Source organism: Macaca nemestrina, chromosome X (genome assembly GCF_043159975.1).
Source record: "Macaca nemestrina isolate mMacNem1 chromosome X, mMacNem.hap1, whole genome shotgun sequence".
Classification (NCBI taxonomy): domain Eukaryota; kingdom Metazoa; phylum Chordata; class Mammalia; order Primates; family Cercopithecidae; genus Macaca; species Macaca nemestrina.
In genome coordinates, this window is record NC_092145.1 from 31,676,268 (window position 1) to 31,689,431 (window position 13,164).

The window sequence follows — 13,164 nt, forward strand, 5'->3', positions numbered from 1 at the left end:
GGCCAACTTTCTGTAAAGTACTGGATAGTAAATATGTTAGGCTTTGTGGGCCACAGTCTCTGTAGCATATTCTTTATTTTTAAAACTATTTAAAAATATAAAAACAGCCCAGCATGGTGGCTCACACCTGTAATCCTAGCACTTTTGGAGGCCGAGGTGAGCGAATTGCCTGAGCTCAGAAGTTCGAGACCAGCCTGGGCAACACGGTGAAACCCTGTCTCTACTAAAATACAAAAAATTAGCCAGGCATGGTGGCGTACGCCTGTAGTCCCAGCTACAACGGAGGCTGAGGCAGGAAAATTGCTGGAACCCAGGAGGCGGAGGCTGCAGTGAGCCGAGATCACGCCACTGCACTCCAGCCTGGGCGACAGAGCGAGACTCCATCTCGAAAAATAAATAAATAAATAAATAAATAAATAAATAAATATTAAAACAGGACCAGGAGTGGTGGCTCCCACCTGTAATCCCCATACTTTGGGAGGCTGAGATGGGAAGATTGCTTAAGGCCAGGAGTTCAAGACAAGTCTGGTCAACAGAGCGAGACCCCATCTCTATAAAAAATAAAATATATATAAACTATTCTTAGCTCCTGGACAGTACAAAAACAAGCCACAGATTGTGGACCTCTGATCTATAGCCATGCCTACAAATTTCTTTCCACTGAAAGCCTGTGGTATTTACGTACTTTATTCCTTAGAGGGTCCCTTCTTCCTCCAAGAGTGCAAAACTACTCAACTCTTAACAGTTACTTTAAACCCCTTCCCAACACCTGAAACATATTACTTGTTAATTTGCAATACAGTAGTCCTCCCCTGGGTTTTACTTTATTCAATTTCAGTTACCCTTGGTCTGCTGCAGTCCAAAAATACTCAGTAGGAAATTCCAGAAATAAACAGTTCAAAAGTTTTAAATTGCACGCCATTCTGAGTAGCATGATAGAATCACTCATCATCCTGCCGTATCCCACCCAGGACGTGAATCATCTCTTTGTCCAGCATATCCCCGCAGCTCATTAGTCACTTATTAGCCATTTTGGTTACTATATTGAAAAAATGTAGTATATGCAAGGTTTAGTACTATCCGCAGTTTCAGGCATCCACTGGGGGTTTTAGGGTTTTAGAATGTATCCCTGAGAATAAGGGGGATTGCTATATTCTGTAAATGAGATTCAGTCTCTGTGAACCTAATTCATTAATTCCTAATTGTACAATGAAAGGCTTTTGTCCCCAGTAAAGGGATTTTCAGAGATAAGGTTGAAAGAAAAGATCAACTACAACAGAGTAGACTAGTAAAAAATAAAACATTAATTAACATGGAGCTATATATTTGCAGTTTATCTATCAAATGCCTCAATAGTCCCTGTCAGTATGAAAAACTAATTGGGACAATTAAAATGGCAGAATGGGTATGCTGTGCTAGAAAAAAAAAAATGTGCAAGGAGTGATAACACAAAGGAAGCAATATACAAAAAGCAAATATCCTAACCTGTGTACAATCTTGGAGAGAAAAAAATTTCTACATAAAGACTTTAGGAGGTAGTATAGTATACAGGGTTAAGGGCACAGACCTGAGCTCAAATCCTTTAACCATTAGGCTTTTCTGGACTTCAGTTTCCTACCTATAAAATAATGGTGTTTTCTCATCTACGCAGTTGTTCAAATATTAGATTAACATGTGAAACTGTTAGCACAACACATGGAACATACATAGTATAGTGTCAAAATGCAGTTGCTATTATTATAATAAATCCTTGATCTGTCCCAACACCTCACCCACAGTAGTAGCTATACAACCTTAACCAAACTGTGGCACAAAAACTTCAGAGTCCTCTACTCAGGCGCCACCAAGAATCTTATCCAAACTTGTAAATTAAATCAAAAGCAAAAGTAGGTTAATGGGGGGAAAAAATGATTTTCTAATAAATTAATGTATGCTATCCAACAGAATTAAGGTTATCTTTGAATAGCCATTAAGTTAACATTTCTATTCATATCCCTCTCTCAAATCTTTTTAAGGAAATAAGAGAGCACACAAAATTATGAAACACATGAATTATGAGCACTCAAAAAATATTCCAAGCATTAAAAATTATGTTCCATACATTAAATGTGATGCTGTGCCACAATTAGAAATCAAAAGAGAATGGCTGGGCACGGTGGCTCACACCTGTAAATCCCAGCACTTTGGGAGGCTGCGGCAGGAGGACTGCTTGAGCCCAGTAGTGCAGGACCTGCCTGGGGAACATAGTGAAATCTCATCTCTACAAAAATAAAAAATAATAGAAATTACAGAGAAGCCAGGCATTGTGGCACAGGCCTGTGGTGCCTGTAGTCCAGTCAAGAGGCTGAGGCAGGATAACTCCTTTAGCCCAAGAGTTTGAGGCTGTAGTGTGCCATGACTGTGCCAGTGAATAGTCACTGCACTCTGGTCTAGACAACATAGAGAGACCCCATCTCCAAAAAAACAAAGTTAAAAATTTAAAAAAAATAAGTTACAGAGTTTTACATTCACTTATGGGAAAGTTGTTGACAACATAACATTGAGTTTTAAAAGCACGTTAAACTGCATATTATGACTCCACTTAAAATGTTATAATCATGTTTATACACAGGTGTATGAATAAAAGTATGTGCATCAAAATGTTTAAAGAATAAATTACCTCCGGGTGATAGGGTTATGGAAAAATTTCACTTTGGTCATCGTAAACTTCTGTATTGTTAAGACTTTTTCAAAGTATGTCATGAGACAATATAAATCCAAAATTCATTTTGAAAAACAAATGCTGAACAACAAAAACAAGTTATCTTTTGCATAATGTATTTACACACATGCAGAGTCAAATGTACTTTCCAAAATAACAAAATAATTTAACCATTCACCAAGTTATCTGCAGCTCAGGCTAACCGCTAACCCACTCACACTCTAAACTTACATTATATTGACTCAGAACTTAACTTTGTAATTTTTTATCTTTCATATTACTTATAAAGAGTAAAACTATTATCAATTGTAACCCACTAGCCTTAAACTGGTTGTATGTTACATTTTTAGAGTGCTTTAGAATAAGAGATTTTATATATTACTTTGCTTTACATTTTATTACTTGTGGGAAAACAAAAATAAAGCCAACAGAACATTGCATTCTGCTTAACATACTATGCTTTACAAAATAAACTACTGGAAACAATGATGCATCATCATCATCATTATTATTATTATTATTATTATTATTATTTGCAACTTTACAGCAGTGTAAATAGATCCCAAAGGCTATCTGGTCTAGAAGACAAAAGGACCACATTTATCCAGAAGGCTTACCATACAACCCCCACCCCCTTAAAAAGTCATTTTTAAAAGATAAAACTATCTGAGACATAACCTAAATTTATGTGTGTGAGAGATCTTAGGATACAAAATAAAGTCACATATTTGATACATACTTTGCCTTTGCCTTGCTTTTGGTTTTTTCCTTCGATATCTTCAAAATCTGTGTCAGAAGAAAAATGTGTTTCTGACTCCCTGTGACAGAAAGATAAGCAAGAATTAAAAACCTTCCTTAGAAATTTATATAGAGTTTCTAATTTTTCCCATATTTTCTAAAAGAAAGGCTTGGTCAACTTATTAACAAAACTTCATATTAGCCTTATAAGTAATTAAGATGTTTCCCAAAAACACCATACTATATAACTATAGTTATATATAGTAAAATAATAACTAAAGTACAAATATCTAAACATCTTTGTTAATTTTTAACCGAAGTATGAAAACTAATCCAGTGGGTCTTAAAATTTAACCCTAGGAACTGTGGTATTCCATGTAATGGCTGGTTCCATTTCCTACTTCAAAGATCATAGTGCTGCGGAAAAACTGTATTTTAATACTAGGCATTGAAGGAACTTTTTTTTTTTTTTTTTGGAGACAGAGTCTCGCTCTGTCGCCCAGGCTGGAGTGCAGTGGCCGGATCTCAGCTCACTGCAAGCTCCGCCTCCCGGGTTTACGCCATTCTCCTGCCTCAGCCTCCCAAGTAGCTGGGACTACAGGCGCCCGCCACCTCGCCCGGCTAGTTTTTTTTTGTATTTTTAGTAGAGACGGGGTTTCACCGTGTTAGCCAGGATGGTCTCGATCTCCTGACCTTGTGATCCGCCCGTCTCGGCCTCCCAAAGTGCTGGGATTACAGGCTTGAGCCACCGCGCCCGGCCACATTGAAGGAACTTTATTAGTGAGTTTTATGATTATGGATCCTCTGACCTCTCCTACCTCACTCGAAAAGTATTTATAAATCTAGGTGAGTCAATATACAAAACATGTATTTCTGAAAGGGCACTTATAAAACCTTTTTATAAACTAAATCATTTGAAATACACTAGGGAATTATGCTAAGTGATCAATATCCTTTATGAAGTAAAGAGGTGATAAGCTATAGTCAGGAGAACAGTTTTGGTACTAAGTAACTGTGGATCTTATACAAGTGACAATCTCAATCTTCTCATCTATAAATAATATATATGCAGGAAAGAATTAAATCTCTAAAGTCTCTACAATCTCCAACATATGAATCTATAGTCCTAAACAACTGTCCCTTGTTCTGGGTGGGGGTAAGGCTAGTTTGTATAATCTGGATTTTCTCACAAACATATGGAAGCACACTGATTTAAATAAATACATGTGATGCTTTCCAAATGAGTAAACATGAGTCTATCTAAATAGTAGTAACATACCCTCATTTAAATGCTTAAAGCAAGGCATACTTATATTAGTATTTGGGTCACACTGGATTTTAGAATTGAGCCACATCCATAAAAGATAAAGGTTTTTCCATCCTAAATGTGTAAACCTAGCTCCAGCTTTGCTTAAAATAAATGGAATTGAAGTGAAAGGCTATCTTTATAAAACTAGTATTCTCAATCTAGATTTCTTCTATTTCCATTTTATTGCTACAATAACCAGTTGCCCAGAGGCTATGAGGTAGGAATACTTCATAAATCTAAAATAATGATTAAGACGTTAGCAGGAAAAAAATTACTATTTACATAGCACTTACATACAAAGTAATTTAAACAATGTATGGAAGGTGATGGCAATCCTAACTATATCCCACAATGTTGAGAGGAAAGGGCCTGTAATAAATACCATTCCCTAGAGTTAATGCACCAAAAACTGAATGACTACTATAATATTAACCCTGAAGCTCATGCCTGTTACATCTTAAGAAGATTATTGTCATCAATAATCTTCTCACATGTCTATATGGCCTTGCAAAAAAAATGAAAATTTATTTTTTTTTAATTTTTTTATTTTTTTTAAATTATACTTTAAGTTGTAGGGTACATGTGCACAACGTGCAGGTTTGTTACCTATGTATACTTGTGCCGTGTTGGTGTGCTGCACCCATCAACTCGTCAGCAAATTTAAAATATCTTGATGTATAAGTAATATTTATTTCTTCCCAAGCCTTTTGTGGGACACCAGCTCTCTTAAAGAGCTAAGTAACTGCTTTAAGTCTGAAGAAAATCACTACTCTTCACAATGTTCCAATGGCCACAGTAATCAAGGGCTCAATTATCCTCTTAATACTCATCTCCAAGCTATCCCAGCTAAGAGTGAACCACTAGAGGTTTGGTAACTTACTGAAAAACTTTCCGAAGAAAGCTTGAGTAATCAGAACGAAAGTCTAAAATACTCCCAACCAAAGAAGAAATACTCTCCTAAGCCGTTCTTTAATGCTTTCCTGTGTTTTTAAGATCAAAAGAACAACAAAACTAACCTAGGTGAAATAACATTTATGTTTATTAAACATACTGTATTAACCATTCAGTGACCTGAAACATCCTGAGTCATCTATCACACGACTGAATCTTCCATTCCTCTTTACTGTGCCCCCCACCCCACATACCCAATCAAATACCGGGTCTGTTCTACCCCCACAACATCAATTCCCTTTTATTCATTATGCTATTTCAGGTCCTAATTATTTGAGATATTCTAATAGTCAATAGTCTAGTCCATAATATAAACCTTTTTTATAGTCTCTAATCAAGTATATAAGAAACTTCATAATCTTCTCTTTATGTCTTTAAAATATGAACTCATAAAGGCAGCAGGAAGTACTAACTTAATTCCTCACAGGATCTAATATAACATCCTGTATACAGCAGACATTTAATATTAACAAAGGTAATAATTAACTTTTACAAAGATGAGACTTAGAATACATAAAATCCTCACTAAAAATGCTGTTTTGTGGGAACCTGAATGTATTTGGTCCCAGAAGATTCATAATCTCCACTGAAGATAACAAAATTATTAAAAATATGAAAATCTACATACGATCAAAAGTAGACGCTGCTGCCATTATGTACAAAGGTATTGGTCTGTTGTTTTCAAAATTTTTAGCAACTAAACTATCTTTTCAAGTCAGGTCTCATAAAGATCCTAATAAAAAATACAGTGGTGGGGGGCGGGTAAATAAAGGAATTCACGGGCAATTTAAAAGTTCACTTTTCACTGAGGCAACTCATGAAACTGTACCTTAGTATGAAAATCACTGTTACATAGAGTAGTTCAAAATCTTTCAAAACCAAGCAGTAATTAGAATAAAAGCTAAGGAGTACAGTTAGCTTTTTAGATGGGGGTAAAGAGGATACCTATGTTGAAACCACTTTCTGGACCAATATACACGTAACTTATTTCTGCAATCATCATTTCATTTTGTAACAGAAATCTGACATTACATCCTAAATATTACCACATAGCATACCTCACTAATGAGAAAACTTAATTTTTAAGAAATGTATGATGCTCTCTCAAAACAGTTGCTATTGCAAAACCAAGTATGGACTCCGAACTACACAACAAAAAATAATAAACTGTGCAGCATGTAAACCAAAAGATAAATTTAAAACACAACAAAAAAGTACAAAAAATTATTATTACAGAGCCTTGATGAGTGCTGATATAAACTCTTGCAAAGCATACAGCTATTTTATATATTAGATCTTCTCAAGCAGAAGAAAATTTAACTGAAGTTAATGCATTCCCCATTCTGTGGAATAAACAAGTATTTAAAAATTATCAGAATATAATTCACTTACTGTAGTAGATTAAAATCAGTTGGTATTTCTGGAGCTGCTATCATTTCTTTATCATCTTCTGGAACACCTCAATGTCAGAAATATATTCATATATTTACGTGGGTAAAATGATGGCTTGCTTCTTTCTTCTAAGACAATTCCTTTAAAAAGGAGAAAATGACATCTACTATAAACGAACCAAAAATATTGGGAAAGGATATCCATACTCAAAAGCTAAATTCCCCAGTGCCTACTAATGTGTTTTAGTAAATAAGGATTTCGTTCCCTTGCATTTGACTGCTTATTGTTTTTGTTGGGTTTTTTTGTTTGCTTGTTTTTTGAGACGTAGTCTCGCTCTGTCACCCAGGCTGGGGTGCAGTGGCGCAATCTTGGCTCACTGCAACCTCTGCCTCCCAGGTTCAATCAATCCTACTTCAGCCTCCCAAGAAGCTGGCGCAGGCCACCATGCCCAGCTAATTTTTGTATTTTTGGTAGAGATGGGGTTTTGCCATGTTGGCCAGTCTGGTCTCAAACTCCTGACCTCAGGTGATCCACCCACCTTGGCCTCTAAAAAGTGCTGGGATTACAGGCATGAGCCACCATGCCTGACCTTGACTGCTTAGTAGATATAGATTTGTTGTAACACTCGCAGCCCCATAGTAATAACACATAGGGGAAAAAGAAGCTCATAAAACAACTGTTTTTAATTTTCTTTGTGATTCTCCACCTGGCATTATGTATACATACATTAATACATCCTAAATAGAAACAGGATATGACTCTTACTAGTCCTGAAATCCCTATGAGAACTTTAAACCATAATATGAGATGCCTGAAAATACAACCTTTCGCTGATATCATACACACACAGTTAAAAGGAGCTAATAAAAAAAACCTAAGACATAATTTTAAAACAGGTTTTCCTGCCCTGGAAACATACAGTCCAAAGCCTGGCTTATTAAATAAATAACCACTTCATGATAACAAACTGTGTTGAGAAGAGAAAGGGGAAACAATGTTAGGTCTGATCTATTCCTCCCCCTCAAGGAACTTATGATCAATTTAAACGCCAGTAATGTCATATGAACAACAGATGAATGCCATTTCTGACCAAAGTACATGCAAAAATGGCAGACAGAAAGGGTATTACGTCTATGTTTTGAAAGTCAAGGATGCATTTCCTAAATGAGAAAATGACCTAAAAGCAAACAAGAAAGTTGAAAACAGGCTGAAGCTAAAGTCTAAAGCTCTTAGTCTTATGTATACCTTGCTCTTATACTTTTATGATTTTCTTTTATTCCCAAGTGAATTTAGTACTCGGTGGCCACCTAAAGAAAAAGCAGGTAAGATTAAACATATCCAATTAATATTAAACGTTCAAATATAACATACTGACAAACTCCTAATGATTTATCCCAGTAGGTTAGACATCACACAAGAAACAGCTCAATTTTTCTTAGTAATATTGTATCTCTAGAAAACATCATCAATGGCTACTAATACTTAATATACAAAGTTCAAAAGACTGTATTTCCTACTTACTTAAGCTAAAACAGCAAAATATTAATTTTATATTTTGTGAACAGCAAAATAACAAAAGAGGCAATACGAGAAACAAGAATGAATAATCCACAAATTAAATCCTGAATAATCAAATAATATATACCACCACTTTATTTTTTTCTGAAAGATACTCAGATTTTAAAATCCCGTTTTTGGCCAGGCACAGTGGCTCATGCCTGCAATCCCAGCACTTTGGGAGGCCAAGGCGGGCAGGTCACTTGAGGTCAGGAGTTCGAGACCAGCCTGGCCAACATGGCGAAACCCCATCTCTACTAAAAATACAAAAATCAGCCTCGTGTGGTGGCGCACACCTGTAGTCCCAGCTACTGAGGAGGCTGAGGCTGGAAAGCGAAGGCTGCAGTAAGCTGAGATCATGCCACTGCACTCCAGCCTGGGTGACAGAGCAAGACTCTTGTCTCAAACATACATACATACATACATACATACATACATACATGCATGCATGCATACATAAATTTTAAAATCTTATTTTTGTTGAGACAGGGCCTTACTCTGTCACCCAGGCTGGAGTGCAGTGGCACAAATCATAGCTCACTGTAGCCTCAAATTTCAGGGCTCAAGAGATCCTTCTACCTCAGTTTTCTGAGTAGCTAGGACTACAGGTACTCACCACATCCGGCTAACTTTTTCTTTTTTGAAGTTTGTCATCATAGGTAGGACACACATTCACCTCCTAAAATGCTAACTTCTTTATAAAAGAAAATTATTTTGTTTCTTTAAAAGGAACTGGAGAGGCACAGAACTAATAAATTCTAACGAACAGGTCAGGTCATCTAGACGGCAAGATGAAAATAAAAGTGGTCATGTGATCCTTGCTGCATCTGTCTGTCTCTCTGAGCATTTCATAAAAACCAAAGTTGCTGCTTTCCTTCAATACAGTTTCCTTCAATATAGTTTCTAAGCACACTTTGAAGATAGTTCATAAATACAGTCACCTAAGGAATCACAGGTGATGAATATAAAGCTCTGAAAAGCAGAGAATACTAAATAAAATGAATATTGTGATATACTGGATTCTTCTAAATAGCACAAAATTAATTTCTACTGTAAAAGAAGTATTCCCAGGCCAAATTATTTTGCAAAGCATAGGCTATACTGACATGTATTTCGTAATTAGAAACCAAAGCAAACACAAAAGCAAAACCAAAGATATAAGATGTATCTCTCAAGACAAGATAGATGCGCGTGCGTGTGTGTATTATATCTATATAAAAAATAGAGACAGACAGACAGACAGACAAGGTCTTACTCTGTCACCCGGGCTGGAACGCAGTGAGGTAATCACAACTCACTACAGCCTTGACTTCCCCAGGCTCAAGTGATCCTCCCACCTCAGCCTCCCAAGTAGCTGGGACTATAGGCACACATTACCATGGCCCGGCTAATTTTTTCTTATTTTGTAGAGACAGGGTTTCACCATGTTGCTCAAGTTAGTCGAACTCCTGGGCTCAAGCAATTCACCCACTTCAGCCTCCCAAAGTGCTGAGATTACAGGCGTGAGCCACCGCACCCAGCCAGGTACATATATTTTTAAAAGAAAAAAAAAAATGTTGTGTCAGGGTCTGATAGAAAAACTACTGAAATGGCCAATTCCCTATCCTAGTGAAATGTGATATTTTTAAAGTCTCTAAACTGCGAAAATTCATCCAACCAAGTAAAAGTATCCACCATGTGCCAAATGTAGTGCTGGGCAATGAGAATACAATAGTGAACAGGAGAACAATGATCCTTGTCCTTAATACCTGTTAAGAAATGTGATTATTATTTCTACTAGAAGGTACCTACTTGCTACTTAATATTATTAAATATAAGAATGCTGGCCGGGCACAGTGGCTCACGGCTGTAATCCCAGCACTTTGGGAGGCCGAGGCAGGAAGATCACAAGGTCAGGAGATCGAGACTATCCTGGCTAATGCGGTGAAACCCCGTCGCTACTAAAAATACAAAAAAATTAGCCGGGTGTGGTGGCGGGCGCCTGTAGTCCCAGCTACTTGGGAGGCTGAGGCAGGAGAATGGTGTGAACCCAGGAGGCAGAGCTTGCAGTGAGCCGAGATCGTACCACTGCACTCCAGCCTGGGCGACACAGCGAGACTCTGTCTATTAAAAAAAAAAAAAAAAAAACCCCCCCCCGCTAAATTCCACGTATCTGAGCTGAGTGTTTGCTAGTCATTCTCTAAATGACTTATTTGCCATAAAAACAGTTCATTATAGCTCAAGAAAAATTACAAATATTAAAGTTGCTTTGTAATTGAGTTGGGATTAGTAGTTTCTAAATGTAAACTTTAATCTACAGGAAGAGCTGAGAATGCTTACATCTTTATTTTAAATGTCTACAGCTGCAAGTAAATATAATTTGCAGGCCATGCATGATGGCTCACAGTTACGATCCCAGCGCTTTGGGAGGATGAGGCAGGAGAATGTCTTAAACTGACGAGTTCGAGACCAGCCTGGGCAACATAGTGAGATCCTATCTCAACAAAAAATTTAAAAATCAGTCGGGCATGGTGGCACACACCTATAGACCTAGCTACTTGGGAGACTGAGGCAGGAAGATTGCTTGAGCCCAGGAGGTAGAAGCTGCAGTAAACCATGATCACACCACTGCACTCCAGCCTGGGCAATGGGGTAAGACTCTGTCAGTCCGTCCGTCCGTCCGTCCGTCCATCCATCCATCCATCCATCCATCCATCCATCCAATTTGTTTCCCCCATAGACTTACATTAACAAATTCATAGTATCTTCAAATGTGCTTAATACCATTTGACTTCAGCTGGGTAACCCAAAACTATAAAAACATGTAACGCTCAAAGAAAAGTATCAGTTTAAAAATCAGACTCACCACACAATTTCTGCACTATTGCAGGTTATTAACTTTTTAAAAAATATGCTCAAAGATCACAAGGTGGAGCTCTCTCCTAGTGTCTAGAAAAAACTTTTGAGGTTTTTATCATATGTACCAATTCTCTATACCTACTATAAAAGAGTTAACATTCTAACAGCTTTGGAGGATGAAGCATAGAAATAAAATTTGCATTAAGTCTCAATCACTATTTTCCTTCTGGGAAAAAAAAACGTATCCAGCAACAACTAGCTTCTGCTTCTCCTTACCGAAAACCAAGCAACTCCGTTTGTAGATAAGCTAAACAATACATATTAAAGTAAAACTACTTTCTTAGGTTCACATGCATAGTGTGCTGCCATTAAAGGCTGCTAATTATTAGATTAAAAAGTAGCAGATGATCGTGTATTTCTAATTATAAATATTAAATTCAAGTAACACTGCTTTTAATATAAACAGACGTAAAAGCTGAAACTTAATCACCATAACTTTTCAGGTTATCTATAATTAGTATATGTTTATGGCCTGTTACTCAAAGTTTAGATTACAAGTTAAATTCAATAAGAAACACCTGTCAGATACCTATTACTATAGCATATTAATACAAGCAAGTAAAAATTATGATCATGCTTGCATCTTTCCAACTCCAAAAAAGAATGACTTCCTATATTCATCAAAAGTACCCCCCCACAAAATAAAAACACACACAAAACATCCTAATATCTTGCTTTGGTATCATTTTTTCCCCCCTAAAAGAATTACTGGTTTTTTTTTTGTTTTTTTTTGTTTTTTTTTTGTTTTTTTTTTGAGACGGAGTCTCGCGCTGTGTCACCCAGGCTGGAGTGCAGTGGCGCGATCTCGGCTCACTGCAAGCTCCGCCTCCCAGGTTCACGCCATTCTCCTGCCTCAGCCTCCGAGTAGCTGGAACTACAGGCGCCCGCCACCACACCCGGCTAGTTTTTTGTATTTTTAGTAGAGACGGGGTTTCACCATGTTAGCCAGGATGGTCTCGATCTCCTGACCTCGTGATCCACCCGCCTCGGCCTCCCAAAGTGCTGGGATTACAGGCTTGAGCCACCGCGCCCGGCCAGAATTACTGTTTTAAAGGTCTTTAATTTAGGGGCCAGGCATGGTGGCTCACGCCTGTAATCCCAACACTTTGGGAGGCTGAGGCGGGCGGATCACGAGGTCAGGAGTTCAAGACCAGTCTGGCCAAAATGATGAAACCTCGTCTCTAAAACAAAAATACAAAAATTAGCTGAGCGCAGTGGTGCGCACCTGTAGTCCCAGCTACTCGGGAGGCTGAGGCGGGAGAATCGCTTGAACTCGGGAAGCGGAGATTGCAGTGTGCCAAGATCATGCCACTGCAATCCAGCCTGGTTAACAGAGTGAGACTCCGTCTCTATTAAAAAAAGGTATTTAATTTAATCCCAAGTGGTCTCAAGACAAAAAAATAAAAAGCTACCAACAAAGCCATCACTAAGAAGGTTCCTCAGAATCCATATATTAATAATATATTACTGGAGAGCACGGGGAGGGGAACACTTAAGTAGCTGGTATTTTAATTCTCTCACTAAAATAAAAATGCAGAAATATTCAACTGCTAAAAGCTGGCAAATTCACACACCACATGCCATACCCTTTACACTCCTCCCAAAAGGGTCCCGTACT

General features: G+C 37.6%; 1 protein-coding gene across 10 annotated transcripts in view; it reads right to left on the reverse strand.

Annotated features, from left to right (window-relative positions):
• Positions 1-13,164, reverse strand: part of LOC105468436 (STAG2 cohesin complex component) — a 140,581-nt gene that overhangs the window by 73,005 nt on the left and 54,412 nt on the right. For 8 of the 10 annotated variants that reach the window (XM_011718592.2, XM_011718600.3, XM_071089055.1 and 5 more), the window contains exons 2-3: positions 7,092-7,231; positions 3,441-3,519 (exon numbers count right to left, since the gene is read on the reverse strand). In XM_011718592.2, coding sequence (XP_011716894.1) covers positions 3,441-3,519; positions 7,092-7,135 — 123 coding nt within the window. In that variant the 5' untranslated portion in view covers positions 7,136-7,231. Of the gene's footprint in view, positions 1-2,659; positions 2,783-3,440; positions 3,520-7,091; positions 7,232-8,336; positions 8,399-13,164 lie in introns of those variants that run through there. The other 2 variants (XM_011718596.3, XM_071089056.1) reach the window with 2 other exon arrangements.